Below are 21,751 nucleotides of genomic sequence, written 5' to 3' on the forward strand. Positions count from 1 at the left end.
TTTTTGTGTTTTTCTGAAATATTCATCACACTTCATACAATCTTCATGAATGAAGTATAAATTTTATAACTATACACCTTATGTAAGCACATCATATGTATATATACATGAATATTTGCTGTTGCACATTCAAAACTGAAAAATAAATTATTTAAGGCTTTCTCTAAGTAGCTACTTTAGAAGATATGCTCTCAGGGAGGAGAGAAGGTATCTTCAGTACTTCCAGTAGAGGCTGAGTTTTTTTGCTTGGCTTGTAGAGCCTTCCTGATACCCACAGAGTTACATGTTCTCTCTTCTGTTAAGCTGGTATCAAGAAGTGCAGACTCTGTGGGACCAATTGTATTAGTTTAGGCTAATTCTGCACTAGCAACATCCTGGGCACTGCTGATGAAAACTAAGAAGATTAAATTCCACATAATCTGGGGATCTTTATGTAAGTGAAGTTCAAATTACCATAAGCTCTTCAAATCATTAATTTGTGGACCAGTAAGAAGGGAAAAATAACTCAAACTAGCTCAAGTTGCAAATCTGTGTGTCTTTTCCTTTTACAGTAAAAACCCTTTAAAGATGCTTTGGAGTAAGAAATTTCTTGTTTTACCTTCGTAAGGGAAAGAAGTTTTGAAAAGGGCTGCACAATATTACCTCGTTCTCAGTTAACATGCAGTTACACTGGATTTATGGAGGCTATTTAAATGTTAAGAATCACTGATTGATTATTTTAGTGCTCTCTCACTATTTCAATAAAGATTGCTTTTCAAATAGAACTGCTTTGTCTTAGTGACATTGCCATTTTGCTAAATGTGGATATTGTAGCTTCTGATTTTTTATGTATTCAAAATGAAAAAAAAATAGATTCATGGTATTCAGTGGGTGTGTCCAGATAAAATAGAAACAAGCCAATAGGCCCCAAATGCTACCTAGTTGCACAGGTTTTCACCCTTTTTTATATTTACGAAATTGTAACATTTTTTTCTGACTTTTCAGACCTTATAATGACATTTATTCTACTGACACTAAGCTTACTTTTCTCAGTTATCAGTTGTGGTTCCCTTAGATATAACATGCTGCTGTATTCCACAGGCTTCAGGTATACCCTGCTTGTGCAATTTGATTTACCCTATTATCCTATGATATTGATCTAAAGGACTGGGCAGAATTTTAGTATGCCATCTTTCAGGCTTTATCTGATCATTATCAGAGCATGAGAATCATTTGCTAGCACTTGTTAGGGGAAGTGAAGTCTATAACACCTGGAAGGAAATTAAGAGCAGCTTCCTACCACTCTTCTCAGTTGTGATTTGCCACTCCCTCCACAGTTTATATAAGACTTCTCTGAAGAAGGCTGCCTCTTCTCTTGACCAGAAGTCTATCTGGGTTTCAAGACAGATGTGCACTGAAGAACATCTACATGCATAATCTACATATTCTTCAGTACACATTTGTACCACTAACATCCTCCAGAATGGAGTGCCCGCTTCCAAAGTAACTTTACTGGCAACCAAACCATGGCAGGGAGTCATTTGAAAGAGTGATATTTGGCTTGGGTCAAGCCATTTCAGAAGTGTTTTAACAGTGACAGAACTGTTGACTTTCAGTGCCTAGGAACGTTTTCTGGTACAGTTTCATTAACTAGGAAAGGCATAACCTAAATGTGTATGACAGGCAAACTTAGAGCTCAGACAGAGGCACTGTATTCAATAGTGACAAAATTAACTTTTGTGAAATGTTTTATTTTAAAAATTTTATAGAAACAATACTGTCATTTAAATGAAATGCATTGTCTTCAATCATAAAAAATGAGCTTCTAAGGATTTTCATCCACGGTCTAGAAGTTTGTAACAGATAACATTTACCTGAGGTGTTTTTAAACACTTTTTTTTGGAAGGCAGAGGGGATTGACAATCTGTACATGGTTTTTCCACTGCTGGTCAAGGATCTAGTCGCTTTTTCAACTTCAGAGGCATAGGTGTTTTACTGGTAAGGGGAAACTTCTATTTTTAGTAAGAACTTCTTCTTCCTGCTAAATCTCTGCTGCTGCTTTGAGATGAATTGCAGTGGATTACCATAATAATACTGTAATAGACCACCTGGACATTGTTAATAATGGACTTGATGAAGTATCAGTTATAGAATGAATTGAAAATTAGCTTTTTCCTGCAGCAAGTATAGGGATTATATCAGACTGTGAAGAGTTTTTCTGTCAAAGATCAGTTATATTCTCTTCAGGTAGTTAGAGTTCAGAGTTACCATGCAATGCGAGCACTTACTGTATGCAGACTCTGAGTAGCAATTTTCCAGTAGCAACTGAGTTAGATTTTAAATTCTTATTGTTGTGAATGGTAATGTGTTACTATGGTGCTTTTCATACTTTAGTACAATGTTCTGTATTTGAAGAGACAGTAATTTTGTGTGTTGAGCACTTTGATGTCAACATACAATTCAGTGAAGTTGAAATTAAGATTTATACTATATCTTTTCCACATAGCAGAGGATGATAGTTCTCTAAGAGTACTGTTGGTTTATCTAGTCACAGAGGGAGCTGGGTATTGCTGTTGATGCCAGATTCTTTTCTCTTCCCTGATGACATTATGTAGCTGTAGAAGACTCCTTCTGGGAGGCTTTATCTCTCAGTTGGTCCTTTCTCAGTGTCAGAATGTTATCCACATAAGATGCCCCTTCAGGAGCATGATGCCAAAATTGTTGTGGGACTCACAAAGTGAAGATGCAGAATATAATAAGCAATATTTAATCTCCCAGACAGTGAGCCCTGGAAAAAAGGAAAAAGAAGACCTTGTTGTTTTGTTTTGCTCAAATTAAATAATGAGATTTTCTGGCTACATAAATCTTACTCCAGCATAGCTTCCAATAGATTGGACATGGCTTTTCTCTTATGAACCTTTAGAGGTGCCTTATGTTGTGAAACTTTGGTTAAGAGGTGATTTTTGTTTGCATAATTTATACCCTTGTCTTCTTTAATAAAAGCTATGAATCAGTAATGGCTTAATATCCTCCAATCAAATGTCTTTACTGTCTACTTCAGACTGTTACTTTAAAAGGCAAAATATTACACTAAAAGTTGTTTCAATGTATTTTTAAAATTAAAATAGTGTAATTTAATTCTTTTATTAGTCTTGAAAAGCCTAGATTTGAAAATTTTATTTCTGTTGGCCATCACGACCACCTGTCCATATCTATGATTTCTCGTGTATTTCCGGATCTAACACATTGTCCCTACTGCACATTACATAGCTTGCAAAATACAAAAATAAACCATCTATTAAAAGATAGCTCTAGTAGCATCATTTCACATTTGTTGTATGGCTTTGGGAATTCTTTGTTCTGAGAAATCGTGTTAATCTCTTTTTGCATATGGTTATAATGAAACCTGTAGTAAACCTTAAAGAAAATCACACTTGGAAAAATATCTTACTTCTTCAAAAATATGCAAGTAGTTAAAATTCAGAATCAGTTCTGTGTTACATGAAAATTTAAATGGAACAGAAAATTGGAACTATACATTAAATTAATAATAGCTGTCTTTTTCTTTACCACATATGCTAAAATTTTTAATTATAGTGAATTAATTTAGTATGAATATAGGTGTCATGAACCACTATTACAACCCTTTTGTAATTTAGTAGTAATTAATATAACATTATTGCACAATGCAGCCATATTCGCAGATTTATTTTCTTTTCAGGTTTGTCCTTTTCCTACTGGTTGAAAGTAAAATTGGTGCAATGTTATAACTGTGGTTGATTTCATGCCAGAAAAAGAAATAAAAATTAAAAAAAACTTGAATGATTTTCCCTTAGTGGATGGAACATTATATTCCATCAAAATGCCAAGTAATCTCTTTTAAAATTATTTTGCTACTGTGCTGTTAAACTTCTAGCTAATTGTGACTGATTTGGGCTGATTGAGTCTGTGACACTCTTTGGAAGACTGAACAGCCTCTACTCATATGTTGTATGCTCCAGTTCTCTCAGCATCTTGTTGGTCTCTGCTAGACTTGCTCCAGCATAGGAAATTCTTACAGATATTAAAGGATGATTGTATGTATGCAGAACAGGATTTCAGGTGCAAAAAGCAAAATACTATTATTCCTTTACCTCTAAATCTTTCAGAGTCTTTCTGTTGTCTTGAATGGATTCTCAACCACAATTAACATTATTTTGTGTCATGTTCAGTTTAATTAGCTTCAATGGTAACTAAATGTCAGAGTGTGTACAGAATAATTATGTTTCAAATTCCAGTTTACATAATAACGTGTTCATCTTATACCACTGGGTAGCCTAGAAAGGAGTTTTTTTTGTTGTTGTTTTTTTTTTTTTTTTTTTTGTCTTTTTTTTGGTATGAAAGAATGTGATTTAGCTTTTCAAAGTGCATACAGATTATGTGATTACTTTTTTTGTAAAGGAGAACTGAAATATAATAGAGCCATGGTCTTGCCCATAGGATATTTTGTTTCAAGAAAATGCCTTTCTTCTGAAGGGCATATAATAGAGCGTGATTTCAATTCCTGGAGAAAATGGTAAATTTCTAAATGCATATTTTATTGCTAACACCATATGGCCATATGTATATTAAAAAAGCCATTCATGCTAGCAGGCTCAAAAAGTGATGTCTTTATTCTCAAATGAAGGAAAAGCTGAAAACTGTAGTGTTTTCTTTTTCACCATTCACATTTCAGTGTTGATCTCTCTGTTTTCTCTTGTAAGGAACCTATCTCTGAAGCTGTCAAAGGAGGTAGACCAAGGAGAAGCCAGGTACCCACGTGTTAGCCAGCTGGCTGGCAGCCCATCCATGGAGTGGCCTTTTACTGGTCTGGAAGAAGGCGGAGGCATTGAATCTTTGCCCTTCAGACTGATGCTTCAAGATTGCACAGCTGTAAAGACATTGCTACTGAAAATGAAGAGGGTTCTTCAGGAGGTAATCACCCACTTATTTGATAAATTAATAGCTTTCAGTATTAATGAGCCAGATAGCAGAAGAGGGTCAGAAAAGTTTATGAACTTGATGTCTTTTAATATGTCTTGAATTTATGGAATTGATTCAGAAATGTAAATAGTCCTGCCCCAACATCGCTAAGGTCAGAAAGTTTATACCATAGCAGAGTTTAACGGACACTGCCATCTTGGTGTGCAGAGAAAAAAGCTGATTTTGAGCTTTCACTAAAAAGGGGGCAAGGGAGATGGACTACTTTAGTTCAAAATAAATTGTATTGTCTTCCCCTCCTATTTTGTGGCTTTTTTTTTTTTTTTTTTTTTCCACAAGTTTCTCAAATAGTATGAAGTCCCATGCAATTTATTCAGAGGAGAGATGCAAAAGGAAAAAGAGACCTAACTGGGAGTATTAAAATTAAAGATTCCACTATTGGGTTTGTAAATGATGGATGAAGTCAGATTTCTTAGTCCATTATAACAACTTTAAGAGTGCTTTTCCTGTCCTGCTATATTCTTCTGCCTCTCCTATAGACTGCTGGTGTTGCTTTGATTTTTTTTTTTTTTTTTGACAGTTTCCAGCTATGGAACTATGACTCAGATAAATTTATGAAAAGCTTTCATCTTGGTGTCAGTACACTAGAGCATGCTTGTTCTTTGAGATCTACAAGAATTATTTTTGTTGTTGTTTTTGCTTTTATCTATATAGTTCATAGAATTGTAGAATAGTTTAGGTTTAGAGGACTCTCTGGAGGTTTAGCTCCCCTGCTCAAAGAAAGGCCAATTTAGAACAGGTTGTTCAGGGCCTTCCTTGTACACTTAAGTTTTCAGTATCTTACTGGGAGGGCTTTCAGGGAACTTCTCTTGGGGGCATCCAGGCCAATATTTAACTATGTTGTTGCAGTTTTTTTCCCTAAGATATAATCAGAATTTCCCTTATAACTTTGTCCTATGGTAAAATGCCATAAAATACCATTTAATTGACTGAGATATTTAAATAAGGCCTTAGCAAGTGCTTTTTTTTTTTTTTTTTTAAAAAAAAAACAACTGCAGTCTTGTCTGAGAAGGTTTATTAAGGGTTTAGCCATGATAGTTGTCCATTTTTTTTTTTATTTTTTTTTCTGGATGTTGAGACGCATACCTTCCAGTTTGCTTCACATGGAGCTTTACGCCATTATGCTTCTTAATGGACTTCTGTTTTGCTGAACACAGAACAGAAATAATTAATTCTCTATCACTTCCTGCTTATGTGATGTCAGGAGAGTGGATTTAGAAGTTCTTGTCCACTGAGCAGGATTTGTAACTGCATTAAAAATGCAAATAAATACTAAGGATTATATTACATGATGCATCATTTGCACTTAAGCATTGGAAGCATGCTCTGTTACTTCTATGTTTTGCTCAAAACCACTCTTTTTTACCATAAAGGTAAGGATAAACATGTATTTTTTTAACTTAGAAATTCCATTACACTTTTGTATGACCCTACTATGATATTCTGCATGGTGATATGTTGTACGTTATAGTACTTTGTGTTTAAATGCATTCACCAGTTGATTTCCACAAAAGGAACGCAAGGTATTTAATATGACCCTGTTACTAACACCTTCTGAAGTAACTCATATTGATTTTATTTCTTCTTATTATTCATTACATTACTCTCACTTCTTCCTTAGTACCATATAATTTCTGTCTCCCCATCTGACTGTGACAGTATAATTCTGTCCCTTCTCTTTTTGTGTTGCCTTCCTTATGAAATCAAAACAACTTTTTTAAAAAATTCTAACAGTTGGGTATTATTTGCTGTGCATATATAGTAAATATGTGCTGCAATTTATCTCCCTGTTTTTTCAGCACTTTCGAGGTAGAATATCCCACTAGTAGCAGACATTGTTCCAAAGCTGAACCAAAATATTATTTGGTTAGAAATAAATCACCCAGCTGATGATTATTTAAAACTTTTTGCTGCCTTGAGTAGTGTTTTTTTGTTTGTTTGTTTGTTTTTTGTTTTTTCTTTTTTAAGTGATTGACATGCATAATAGCAATGATATTGGAAAATGCTGTAAAATGGTGCAGGTATGTAATTCTAGTAGCCCTAAATGAGAAATGATTCTTGATTTTTACAGCACTATCCCAGTTCTGCTAATAAAACCACATACTAATACTTAAAAGAAAAAATAATTTTTCAAGTTTGTTCCTTAACTACTCAGGCTTCCTATGTATATGAAGGAGTTAGCAAACCTGTCCACAATGGGCTTCATCCATGGTATAAATGCAGGAGTTCAAAAGAGCAGTAACAAGAAAATATTCTCAAACAGTCTCTTAAACACATTGAAATACTAGGAAATAAACCAAAAATGGGTTATTATTCAAAAGAACATAAGTAATATAATACTGAATCATAATACTGAGTAGCGTGGCAGTTTGCAGGGCAATTCATGTGGGAGAACACAGGGAGTGCACAAGCTTGGCCAGCTCAACCGGGGAGCAATGGTATACACTCAGCAGAAGGCCATGGCCTTGCAGCTCTGCACCCACCACAACTGCTGCAGCAGGTCAGGCAGAGCTCCAGGGGAAATGTGCTGCTACACAGGCATCAGGTTGCAGGGTGTGCCCTCCTCTTCCTCTTAATCTTGCTGTTTCCCACAGCATTCTTCTGGAGAAACTGAATGCTCGTGGCTTGGACAGGTTTATGCTTCACTGGGTGAGGAACTGGCTGGGCAGTCAGGCCCAAAAGGTTGTGGTGAATGTAGTTAAATCCACTTGGAAGCCAGTTACAAGAGGGGCTCAGTACTGGGGCCACTTATCTTCAATATCTTTATCAATGATCTGGATGAGGGGAGTAAGTGCACCCTCACTAAATTTGCATATGACACCAAGTTGGGCAAGAAGGTTGATCTGCTTGAGGGTAGGAGGGTTCTGCTGAGGGATCTGGATAGGCTGGACCGATAGGCTGAGGCGAAGTGCATGAGGTTCAACAAGGTGAAGTGCTGGCTGCTACACTTGGGGCACAACAATGTCATGCAATGCTACAGACTGTGGGAAGAGTGGCTAGAAAGCTGTCTGGAGAAAAGAGACCTGGGGGTATTGGTCGATAGGTGGCTGAATATGAGCCAGCAGTGTGCTCAGGTGGCCAAGAAGGCCAACAGCATCCTGGTTTGTATCAGAAATAGCGTGGCCAGCAGAACCAGCGAAGTGATTGTTCCCCTGTATTTGGCTCTGCTGAGGCTACACCTTGAGTACTGTGTTGTACTTGCTAAAACACAGACATCAAGGTGTAGTGGATGCCCAAAGAAGGGCAACAAAGCAGGTGAAGTGTCTAGAGAACTCCTCTTATGAGGAGTGGTTGAGGGAGCTGAGGTTGTTTAGCCTAGGGAAAAGGAGGCTCAGGGGAGACCTGATCTTGCTCTACAGCTACCTCAAAGGAGGTTGTAGCAAGTTGGGGGTTGGTCTCTTCTCCCAGCAACAAACAACAGGACAAGAGGAAATGGCCCTGATTTGCACCAGGATATGTTTTGGTTGGATATTAGGGGGGAAAAAAAAAATCACTGAAAGGGTTGTGAGGTGTTGGAACAGGCTGTCCAGGGAAGTAGATGAGACACCATCCCTGGAGGTATCCAAAAGATGTATAGATGTGGTGTTTAGGGATGCAGTTTAGTGGTAGATTTAGCAGCACTAGGTTAACATTAGGCCTTGATGATCTTAGAGGTCTTTTCTAACCTAAATGATTCTAAGTAGCGTAGTATGGATGGTGTGAACAAAGAGAAGATGACCTTGAAAAGTATTAAAAATTTGGTAATCGAGTGAAATGATTATCTTCAGAAGTATGGACATTTATACATTTATGTCACTTTTAAATTTTGAGTGAAAAACTCTAGGAAAATATAATTCCATAAAATTGAAATATTTTATGAAGCATCTGATAAATAATTGATCTGAGCATATTTGGCAGGCAGTTTCCATGGAGAAGGTATCCTATTTCTATTGTAACTAGATGTAATTTCTTTTTCTTAAGAATTCTACTTCTGCCCCGACCAATATTATGTGTAAATCAAACACAGCTGTATGGAATTAAAACACATAAAAGAAAAATGTGTTCCTTACTGTTGAACTCTCTTGTATTTTTAGACTATGTCAAACATAGCCTCTGGCAGATTTATGTGGTATAGAAACAAAATATTTTATGCCTATAACAGTATAAAATAACTATAATGATTTTTAAAATTAATAAGATGTCACATGTTTTCATCCACTTCTAAAAATATAGAAAACATACAATCTACATGGGGAAAATTATACAAGTGATTGGAAAAAAAGCTGCACTTTTTCCATTTCATAGCTGATGTTATCTGTAGAAAAACAAATCGGAGTAGTGTATACCTCTTTATAAAACAATAACACATTAATTGAATTAAAATACTAGCCCTGCTATTCAAAATAAGGCTTGTTTTAAAGCACTACACGCCACTTCTAAGGAACAACTTAATTATGATCTGCCAAAATATAATACTAGGTAGAGTGATATGTAATTTTTTTTTTGTTGTTGCAGTTGCTTGTAATTGAGGAATTTATATGGAAAAACTGAATGCAGTGTATGTTGTCCTGTGCTGCAGATTTATTAAGCTGTAAATTTAGCTTGTTTTTAGCCTTATCATGAAAAGGGAAATTGAAGACATGACAGTAACGTGCAAGATTGAGAATGTTATTAGGAAATGTATTTAGTAAAAGACTAATGAATGATTGTTAAAATAAATGAATTAATTACCATTTCACTTTTACTGAAAAAGTCTTGGAATTGTCTGGTTTTGGTTCTTAATAGCTTTGGCCATACATGTCTCATACAACAGATTGTCCTGTAATGTTTTGAGAACCTCAGTGAACAAAACTGAAGGCAGTCTAGCACATGGGAAACTCAGTGATCCACCAGAAATCAGTTCAGAAAATATTTTTGAATCTGTTCTGTAGATTTGTCCCATGTATGTTCTATTTCTGACAGAATTTTGCAATGAATGGGCCATACAAGACCTATGATCTGCAAAGTTAGAGATGATTTTTGAAAAAGCACTACCAGAGTTTAGCATGACAGGCAGGTTGATTAAAAAAAACCTCTTCAGTATATAAGACAGTATAGGCTGCTGTGTAGCCCACAGAAAGATCTTGGTCTCCTTTTTCTCTTCACCTCACTTATGTTTATTGAACTGTATTTTTTTTTCCTTTAGATCTATGTGGTTTTGGACTTCATTAAGTAATAGCTCTTCTCATTCAGAAAACAAAACAAAAAATCATACAAGAAAGATGGGGAATCATATATATGAAACTGGTAGATCTGTCCTCTCCTAGGGAACGATTTATTTACTTTCTGACCTCAAATGAGCTTCTCTGCTCTGAACTCACCTCCAACACAGAATCTGTGTCACTGTCTTTTCCATATACTGTGCTATATTTCCTAAGTTTTATTACATTTCTGGCCATTTTTATTTTTTATTACATTTCTGGCCATTAATTGATTGCATATAATCAGTGAGCCTGTAAAAATAAGAGCATAGGTTCTTTCTCAGTTATTGCTGTCAACAATAATGAATGCCTCTTTCCCAAACAGTATATGGGTTTTCCTGTGCTCTTCCAGGTAAGACTGAAGTTATATCTATTAACTTTTTAATGGTTTGAGATATAGCTAGCAGAGAGATTGTCAGATGCTGGCTAATTGAGAGAACATTTAAGGGCTTTGCCTTTGTCGAAGTCATTTGTAGAACATTTCAGTCACAGACATATGAAGAGAGCTATTTTGGGCTTGTGCCTGGCAAGAGAGGGTCTGTATGCTGAAATAAACATAGTAGAAAAAATAAAGCTATTTTGGGAAGGAATCCATTTATTCAGTGGTAATGGGTTGCTGTTCAAAGTTTAGATGTTGAGCTTGTTGATCAATGTGGGCTGAAACTGAATATCCTAGCATAAAGAAAATCATGTCTACATTTAAGCTTTTTTCCACACGTCCTTAAATTCTTTATGAAATATATAGATTATCACTATATAATTCCACTTCTATATATTTTTATGAGGCTATCAAAAGTGATTGCTGCTAATCTAGAAAATTAAGATGTGTTGTCAATCTGTTTGTGTCATTTGGAGAATAAATTGTTCAGCGCAGTACCCATGAGTTTTTAACAGCTCTGTAAAACACCATGCAGGCAGTGGGGCTTTAGAAATTCAAGCTAATTGCTACAATTAACAACAGGAATAAGTCACTCTGGACATATATTGCATATTGTGTTTTACTAATTAATCATTCATTTTACTAAGGGGAATTGCAGCTGTCTGTGACTGTCATTAAAACTTAATGCATCCAATGCAGTGTTTTTAGATTGTGTTTGAAAAAAAAAAAAAAGAGAACTCTGGAAAATTATGTCAGAATCATTGTGAGACAGGCCATGACAGTTGCCTGAGAAAGGGGACAGAGTCAGACCACTCAGTCTGCAATTAGCTTGTCAGGTATCACTGACTACATTACTTCTCATGCATCTTTCACCTTGTCAGTAAAATAAGCATAATTATAGAGTTCTCTTCTGTGCTGCACTTCCAGTCTACGAATGGAAAACACTAAGATAGCAAAGTGTGGTTTGCAATATTTTGCAACCCAATTACCAAGCAATATCGGATAGGCCTTGCACTATGTTTTTTAAAGACATTAAAATATTTGCTACAGTCCACTGTGAAATGCATTGTTTGCTAATATTGTTAGCCACTTAGGAAGCAATTGCAAGCCTAATACACTATAAAATACTTCAGGTTTTCTTCCTTTAGATAAGTTTGTAATTAACCAGTATAGCATTACAAATTTGTTCAACATCTGCATTCAGTGCAGTCCCCTTTATCAAGTAATTCATGCTGGAAATTGGTAATTCCTTCATTTCATGGTATATTGACATTGCATATACCCAGAGATTTAAATAACTAATAACAAAAATGTACCAGATTTAGTAGTAGGATTTAACTTCATCACATTAAATTGCTTTTTAACTTGAAAATATCCTTTGACACCCTTGCCCAGCTGCTTGCAAAGAAAGAGCAGAATACCCTAGTACAAATACATCGCCAGTATTGGTTACTTTGCTAAACATCCTCAATGTACAAGAAAACAGATAAGAGCAAAAAAAAATTATAATTTTAAGGCAAGTTATGTAGAGCAAATACTATCTCCAACATTGATGTGTGCTGTGTCCAACATATGATACTTTGAAATAGTACTGTAATTCCAGTCTCAGTCGTATTGCGTATGTTTCTTAGCTGAATAAGCCTTAGTTCAAATGATAAAAAAAAAAAATGTGCAAGAGGACCATTAGACTATTTAAGTGCAAACAATACAGGTTTCATTGTGTGCAAAGTTGAAAATTTCTCAAAATTATTAACTATTATTTCATGGTACTTGGAATAAACATTTACCTCACAAATCAAGGCATGCTTGCTTACTTAGAAGGCCTCATGTGGTCGAAGTTGAGCAATTTGGGGAATTAATTTAAAGATGAAGGGCTGAGAAGACTATTCTATGTGCCTGTATCTTTGTACTTTGCAGCAAGTGCTGTAAAGTACAGCAGATTGTGTTCATTTGCTGACACTCCTGCGTGTGAGGTTACAGGCTGGGACTGGCAAACAGCTCTGGGATTCTGCAGAGCCACACCAGTCTCAGCTCAATGAAAAGCTATTCTGAAATAATCCAGCTCAGTTACCAGTTCATGCCATTGCTCACACTTGCACTCACTACAAAGTCCTTTTGCAGGCCACATTCAGAGTGCTTTTGAGCCACATTTCAGACCAGTTTCAAATAAATACTTTACTCTTTAATACTGAAAATTCCTCTTCCCCCTTTATATTCTGTTTGTTCCACTGATGACCTAGTGGCTTAATCCTTGTAGACTACTTTTGTCTATGTTCCAGAGATTTATTAAAGCCAGAAAGTAATTCACCGTGAAATACCTTGTCTTCCCACATGTACAGATCATGTTGGTGTGTACGTATCTACTCCATGTATTCAGCAGGCAAGTGATTAGCTTCTTTCTTGGGTTTTGACATTAAGCTACTCTAGTGATTCCCTGAATGAAACATTTTCATATGGCACTTTGGTGGGCTTGAGTTTGGCATGGATCTGCATAGTACTCTGCCACAGCCTCCTCAACAGGCAAATATTGGCAGCACCTTGCAGAGAAGCATGAAAAATAGCAACACCGTTAATATGTAATGTCCCAACATCAGCAGTTCTGTGCAATTTTCTGTGATGAAATTGTGGCTGAAGGCCATAAAATTATAAAGCTACAAAAAAGAATCCATTTTCCTATTTAGTACTTGGTTTTGATCAAATTGTTGCAGGTCAGTCAGCTAAATCCCACCTGACCCTCCATGGCAATGGAGTTGATAACACCAGTTATGTTTTCTGATATATCTGCAAATACTGAAAAGTGTAATGCTAAATAATGAGCAAGCAATTCAAGAAGAAATTCAGAATGTGTGTAGAATAAATTGATTATACTCTGTTCTTAAAAATAGCTCATGAGTAATTTTGAACTTCTTTTTTTTTTTTTTTTTTTAATACTGAATTTTGCTTCTAAAAACTGTTGCGACACTAAAATTATATTATTCCAAATATAAAATGTTTTTAAAATCTGTTTTTCTTAGCAGGCTGTTTAGATACTGATCTTTCCTACTCTCATTTTGTCTGTTATTGGACTGTTTTTTGTAATTAATATGGACTTATATATTATTTTCTTATTCATGTGAATTATATGTTTCTTAGTTATGTTGTTTGTTTTTTTTTTGAGATGCTGTTATGTTTTGACAGTGTTGGCTTCATAAGTATATCTTGAGCAATTTATTTGGGCAATATATTATATCTAAATATAATTATTTAATATTTATATCCCAAGTTTATTATGTGGTATTATTTGGATAGATTATTTTTCTCATATTCACTTCACTTTTCTCATATACACTTTGGGACTTATATTATGTATCATTTAATTGGACAGAATTAGTAAGAATTAGCGTACAGTTATATGCTAGTGTTGGAATTAGTATACAATATTCTTCTCATTATTTTGATGTTGTTCAGTTTCCTTCCTCCGTATTTGTTTTACATACATCCCCATAGGAATATTTTAGAGGATCTTAGAGAAGCATTTTTTAATATCTTAACAAGCTTTTAGAGATAGAAATAATGAAGTTGTTTGAATTGTATCCTTAAACAAACTTGCACTATGTTTGGACCTATTTTGTTGTCATAACATAATTAAGTATTCTCTATAGTATTTAAAATGGTATGTTCATGTGTGCAGATAGCTAAAATATAGCATGGTCTTATGGATGCTACTGGAAAACAATTGAGATTATGATAGTTTGATGGCTTAATAGTCTCACAGAAGATTTTTCCATCAGAATTGGAGAAGTCACCTTGCCCGTGTAATATGGTGGCAGAATCATCCCAGGTCTTTAAAGTCAAAGCTTATTTGCATTTTTCTCATTTGTTCTTTTAACAGGACCATTATATAAATATATGTATCACTATACATATATTCATCTATTCTAGTGTTCAAGAACATATAATTCTCATGATGAATTTTTTAAGATCTCATTTAGTTTTGCCTGTGCCACATTAACAATTCAGAGTTTTGTTCCATTTTCTATAGAATAAAGATATAAATGATCCTTTTTGAAATGCCAGCAACTGAAAATATGTATTATTCTAAAGCTGTTTCAACATGTCAGAATAATCAAAAGCTTCACAGTCATAAATGTATTTGTCACTCATATCTGCTTTTGGGAAAGTGCAGTACCAACAGTGATTAATAGCTTTATTCATATATGTTATTTAGGAAGTCATTCTTTGCAAGTTACACCTAAAAAACCCTTCAATGCATCCATCTTTGTTTTAATGTAAAATTTCAAATTCTTGTCATGCTCTGACATATGGTTGCACAAAGGAAGCAAAGACAAAAAAAATGGGAACAGGAGAAAAACCATGAATTAAGAACTCAATATGGGCAATATAAATGCTTCTCTGGAAGGGCTGTTGTTTGAGCTAGCCTGGCGCTATGACAGGCTTACTTCTCTATTTGCTGTTTGCTGAAGCAAGTAATTTATCCTGACAGTAACTTTGCCAGTGCTACAAGAATCCCATTTCACTAAGATTAACAACTTCTCCCTTCTTTCTAAGAACAAATACGCTTTATTACTTGTTTCTGGATCATCTTGTCATCTCTCTTACTGCTCTTGCTGTGTTTTCTGTGTGCATGTTTTAGCAATTTTTTTTATGAACTCCTGTAATAAGATCTATTAGCTGAGCTTTTTATCTTAGTCTTTTTTTTTTTTTTTTTTTTTTTTTTTTTTTTTTTGTTACAAGGCAACATTGCATCTTGTAAGAGTTGAACCTCTCTCTGCTTTGCTGCCCTAATTACTCCCTAAACACTCCCAGTGTTGAGAACTATTTTTTTTTCTCTTAAATGCTATCTTCTGATGTAAAAATTTGAGCTCCAGCTGTAACAGAAAGCAGAACAAAAGTATGGGTTAACCACTCTTCCAGGCAGCTTTTGGAGCAAACACTTTTGCTCCAAACTATTTATATACTGACTGCTGAAATTCTCAAATTATCTCCTGTAAAATACTGGGTTTCAGTGAGGTATGTACTGATGTAGCAAAGTGAGCAACGTACAATGTATAATTTGTCCAGTTCATCCTCAGATTTGCAATTAATGTGCAAAAGTTTTCCTCAAGCCATAAAGTAATCAAAATCTGCAGTACTCAAATGCAGTGTAAGTTTGCCTGCCCTGTACCTTGACCCAGGTGTGCCAAGGCACTTAGGAAAATAAAACAAGAAACCCAAAGCAAGCAAAACAATTACACTGAAAATCTGCTCTCATGCAGATTAGCAGGAATTTTACACTAATGGTCTCTATTCTAGTAGTAAAAAGCCATTGTGACACCTGGGACTTTTACTATGGTCTTCATGTCAGATTGGCTGCATAGTACCGAAAATGAATTAAAAATTAAGTAAAAAGCATAGGAAAAAGCGTACAGTGGGAATTCTGAAAGTGTGCTTTGGCCCATGATATTATTCATGCCTTTCTTGTTCCTAGCCACTAAAGCCAACAAATGGACTCAACTGTTTGAAGGAAAAATATTTTAGAAGTGTGTAGAGGGGAGAACCAACAACAAACATTTATGTAACATAGAGGATTTATTACAAGTTAGGAGTGTGCTAGTAATAAAATCATGAGAATTAACATAGAGCAAGATTATTAATTTTTTTCTTTCTATATTAGGTTTTAAGGCAGCTGTGTTTAGCCAGCAGAGTGCATTGATAGCTTGTAACATTGGCAGATAGAGGTACATGTTATGTACCACTGCCTATGAGCAGAAAGGCTGTTTGTAACAAAGAAGTGTTAAGTTTCATATTGTGATTGGCAAAGTACAGCTGCAGTTAAAATTACATTAATGAAAACTGGATTCATTATTTTAATAAGACAAAGGAAGCAACTTTTTTTTTTTTTTCCTGATATTACATGGACTCATTTAAAAAGAAAATCATCTTAATTTTCACTGCAAACAAGAAGTCAGTATTATTCTCGGCTTCAAACAGCAGTCTGCTTCATGTCATGGTCTTACAGCATACGTAATTAAATAATCACTAGCATAGTTCTTGTCTTGGATGTCTGACTTCCCGTTTTCTGCTGAAGTCCAACATGTAGCAGCTCCACTGCAGAATGATGTACAGGCCTTCTTGAAACAGAGCTTGAAGGCAGTCTGACAACTTGAACTTGCAAGTTGTAAATGAGTGCACAGCATATGGAGGCCCGCCCTGTGCACTGACCATCTAGAAGGCCTAGAGAGCCCACTTGGATCAACCATCCAAGCTGGACCATGACATGAAATAACTGGGGTGCCCACTTTCATTCTTGTATCTAAAGCAAATACACAGTGGCTTTTCTCCACATAGAGTGTCTAGAAGAGAATGTTTTTGAATCAACTTGGATTTCAGTAACATTAGATAATGAACTTAAGACAGTTACCGTGGTGCTTTAACTTCTGTTGCAGTAGCCTGAAAGAAAATTATGACTATTAATTTACAATTACAGTCACTGAGCTACTAAACACTTTCTCTCCCCTCCTGAAAACTACTTTTAAAAAGCATTGAAGTTTAAATTTTACAGTAGTTTAAATTTTGAGAGCGAGGCATCTCAACAGCTTGACACACACAAGGCTGTTTTGGGCGACGAGAATCTTCTGCGTCCCTGCACAGTGCTGTTTGTTTGTAACTTCATTCTTTGCATGCTAGCAGTGAATAGTGCAGTCATTAGTTTTATTTTGAAAGTCTGCCCGTTGCAGTTGTGTTGTCTTTGAGTAGACTATAAAAAATCCTCGGCTGCGAAAATTAAAAAAAACTGTTACTGCAACTGTGTAGCACAGAATTGGTGCAATACAAGTTAGCTCAAGCTAGTACTATTTATCAAAATATTTTTTAACTATAACTAAAATAACTATTGTCATGCTTTAATGTAATTTTAAGATTTTCTCAAGCCAGATCAATCCCTGAAGTTACATTTGTTCAAAAGGTTTCTCACTCACTTGTACTTCTAGTGCACCCTTGTATTCCAGATGCCATTTTGGATAAAAGGCATATTAAGTCTGTTTTCCTGTTTTCAGAAGTATGGATAGTGCTGTTCTTGATCTGCATCTTACGTTTGTGCTTTAACTGTTCCTTTTTTTTTTTTTTTTTTTTTTTTTTTTTTACATGAATCATGCTAGACATCAAAATTTGGGAATATTTTGTGAACGCTGCAAAATACTGGTATTTTCCTTTTTATTTGCTTTATGCAGAGGTGAACTAATATGTCAAAATTTCTGCTGCTGTATACCACTGGCCTCTTGCTCTGCATATGCATATTGTTTTTTGAAATGTCCATCTTTTTCAGACTGTGTGGTACATAAAAGGTCAGTTCAAGTCTTTCCATTAACCTTTTTAGGCACCAATTTAGAGAAGACTCCAAAAGAGTCTTTTTGTCTCCTGTTTAATAAATTCTATAGAGTTTAATGTAGAATGATTAAACCTTTGTTAGGCTGTTCGGGTTTATCTGCCAAAAACAAACAAACAAACAAACAAAAAACTACAGGAACTGCGTTTTTTTTTTTTTTTTTTTTTTTTTTTAATGATTTAAAAGACCTGTTAAAAACTTAGCATTTACTGAGGAACCCTGTACACTGGTTTTGTTGTATTTTCAACTTCACTGATTGTTAAAAGTCAAAAACAGATCAATCTCTAAGGACATACAGCTCTGTGCTCAGGACATGTGCATGTTTGTATGCCTAACAATATTGCACCCTATAAAATCTTTACAATTTTAGGTTTTGAATGTCATATTCCTAAAATATTCATGTAGTTTTTTTATATATAATACAAATTACCATATTAATTGCCTCTGAAGACAAAAAGTGTAATTTTAAATATAGCTAGTGTGTGCATACATGTAAAATGATTTTTGGAAATAGAAAGAAGGTTGTCTGAAGTTCCAGTAAAAGTGAGATAAGGGTTGGTGTATATAATCTGACTAAATTTACAGCTGTAGATGAAAACATTACATAACCATCTGCAGGAATTTTAGCACTATCTGAAAAAAAATGCAGATGTTTATTTGTCTTTTTGTACTGTTAGTTTTTCAGCAGGGTGGTTTAATCAGATGCTGATAAGAAGAAGTAATAGATCTGAGAAGAAAAGAAAAACACAGCTTGGGAAACAAAGACAAAAATATATAGTAGGCAAAGGACTAAAGGCTTCTGAGATTACTTTTGAGCTGATTTCTTGGTGGGAATAGATTTATTTTTTATGAAATATGTGTGGGAGTTGACCAAGTTGTGCAAAACTTCCAAGAAACATTTTAAGTAGACAGGTTTACCTGCTTAACAGCTGTTAAACTATGTTCAGTATAAAATGTCTTCAGGGAGTAGAAGCTGTTGTTTTAGAAACAATATACAAGATGGCAAGAGCTTCTTCCACTGTGCTGCTGCTTCTTTGTTTCAAAAATTCTGACAAATGTTTCCTGTAGCTTTAGTTTTTCACTCTGAAAAGTATGATAGAAACCCAGGAGATTTAAATCTGGTGCTTTCTCATTCTCTCATATAAAATATATTTTGCTCTATACTCAGACTATGGAAGATCAATTGGGATAGTCAGTCTTTCAGCACATGTCAACATGAGCAGCTGGTAACTGCTTCTCTTAGAGGAAACCTAAGAAAGAAATGATGTCTTGTTTCCTGCCTTACTCTCCTTTTGGTCTAGGGAAGGTCAGGGAAGAGAAGGAAAACTACTCCAGTTCTTCATAGAGAGAATCTCATTTCCTATCTTGTGCCTGTTCTGCTGCTCTGACTTCAAATCGGTGTAACTAGAGTTCTGCCTTCTTTTGATATATGGCTTCAACACCACTTTGGCAGGAAGGGAGAATTCACTGGGCAGCCACCAAGGGAGTCATTAGATCAGAACAATTTCTGGGTAGGACGAGTAAGGTTGTAGGGGGAAATAATTTATTCTTCTACATGACTGAGAGTGCACCAGCAAAATCTGACTTCCTTCTGAGGATTCCACGTACAACCTGCCTTTAAGTTCAAATTAGGCAGCATTTTCTAGAATGCAGGTCACTTGCAAACACATAGACGATGAAAGTCTGCTTTTTTGAATTTACCTGTGAATGTATAATATAAAAATACTTTTGAGTTTTTACAGTGCCTCTGTGAATGATAATCTGAGATTCGTCACGTGTACATTGAGCTTTAAATATTGAAGACTACATAAGCTAAAACAGACAACTAGACTGTTCTTCCTAAAAAGAGGACTAGAATTTATGAATTACATTCATCCTACTTATATTTTCAAATGACAAGCCCTTTTGAATGATGAACATGTTTCCTGCTTGATGCTTGTACAGACTTTTTTTGTTACTTAGAAGTGCATTTGCAGATTGCAGAGCCAAGGAAGTTTCACATCATGACAGACCAAACTAAACACTGTTGCTGAACATAGGGGAAGATTAAATTATCTTTTTAAAAATTTGTCAGTCATTACACATGATGGAATTCTTAAACTTTAAATTGGAACTTAGTGGAATAAAAATAGCTGGGAATAAAATTAAAACAGAATATAGTGAAGCTAACCTCTTTGAATGGAATACCACTTTTAAAAAGTTCTAATAAAAGACCTAGAGGACACAAAATACATCTTTTTCAGTCTGCAGAAAGATTGATAGCCTTAAAATGTGTCTCATTTTGCCAAAATAATCTTTATGCTAATGGACATTCCTTATAATATTGCCTATAGGTAATTAGAAATTATGAAAGAGGGCAGGAGACCTTGAGTTCACATTAATAAAGTAGTACAGTGAGGACAGTGAGGGAGGATAGGGAATAGCTAATGTGTACTGCTGTCTGGCAGACAATAGGAGAGATTATTGAAAGGATATTTAATTTTGATACTACATCAAAATTGTGCTAGGAGATGAAATACAAATTTTTTTTTTTTTTTTTTTTTTTTTTTTTTTTTTATGGTTACAATTAGATCTTTGGCTGTTTTTAATGGTAAGTTCAAGAATAGTAAATGATTTTCTTATAGCTACTTCCTTTACTGGGAAGAATCTTCCAAAGATGTGGGGACCTTAGGGTTCACTTTTCAATATGGTAAACTATAGTTTCCATCTATTGGAGAAAACGGAGAGGAAAATACTCAAGTGTATGTGAGGGGGAAACAGCTGTTACAGGTGGTGGATAGGAGTATAAGCTGTGGAAAATGGAAAATTAAATATATCCATTAGTATCTGGCTGTAAGTAATAAGAGCCATCCTTCCTGAAGTGCTTTCCTACTATGTACAGGGGAAGAAAATAAGAATACAAGACATGAAAGATTTTTCAAAGCAGTATTAAGGTGTAAGAGGAACTTGAAATTAAATGACTTCCATGGAATGGTTTGTTTATATTCAGACAAAATATATTTGAATATATTATATTCATGAGTTCTGAGAAACACAATGTTAGAGATGGTGTTGTGCTTCCTCAAGCTTTCTAATTTGAGTTCTGTAAGTAAAAGATGTCACATAGAACTGAGTGACAGAGGCAGTTTGACTTTATTCATCTCTAAGAAATGCTGTACTGGTACTGATTATACTGGTTCTAGCTACTGCTAGAACTCTGAAAGATTTGGGTGGTATTAACCCTGGTTTGCTGTAGCCATGATTATATAAAGTTGAGCAAACATTTTGTTGGTTCAGCACGTTAAACTTCTTCTAGAAATCATAGAATCGTTAAGGTTAGAAAAGACCTCCAAGATTATCTGGTCTAACCCTTCCCCCTACCACCTATGTCACCCACTAAACCATGTCCCTAAGCACCACGTCCAACCCTTCCTTAAACACCCCCAGGGATGGTGACTCCACCACCTTCCTGGGCAACCTATTCCAAAGCCTAACCACTCTTTCTGAGAAGAAATGTCTCCTAATTTCCAGACTCAGCGTAAGAAGATTAGTAAAATTTATTGCCTATTACTAATAAGCTAGAGAAGTGAGAAATGAAAGTGAGAAACTAAAAACACCTTCCTCCAACCACCTTCTTCCACCTCCTCCCCCTGAGCAGCACAATGGAATGGGGAAATAGGGGCTGCAGTCAGTTTATAGTGTTTTTCCTCCACCGTTCCTTCTCAGTCACTCTCTGTTCTTGCTCCAGTGTGGGGTCCTTCCCGTGCGATGCCATCCTTCCCAAACTGATCCTGTGTGGGCTTCCCACTGGCA

General features: G+C 35.3%; 1 protein-coding gene across 6 annotated transcripts in view; it reads left to right on the forward strand.

Moving 5' to 3' along the window:
* The window catches only part of CCSER1 (coiled-coil serine rich protein 1), a 695,877-nt gene that overhangs the window by 320,569 nt on the left and 353,557 nt on the right, over positions 1-21,751 (forward strand). For all 6 annotated transcript variants that reach the window (XM_084516947.1, XM_084516950.1, XM_084516951.1 and 3 more), the window contains one exon: positions 4,722-4,932. In XM_084516947.1, coding sequence (XP_084373073.1) covers positions 4,722-4,932 — 211 coding nt within the window. The remainder of the gene's footprint in view (positions 1-4,721; positions 4,933-21,751) is intronic.

This window comes from Aythya ferina, assembly GCF_964211825.1.
Source record: "Aythya ferina genome assembly, chromosome: 4".
In the NCBI taxonomy this organism is placed as follows: Eukaryota; Metazoa; Chordata; class Aves; order Anseriformes; family Anatidae; genus Aythya; species Aythya ferina.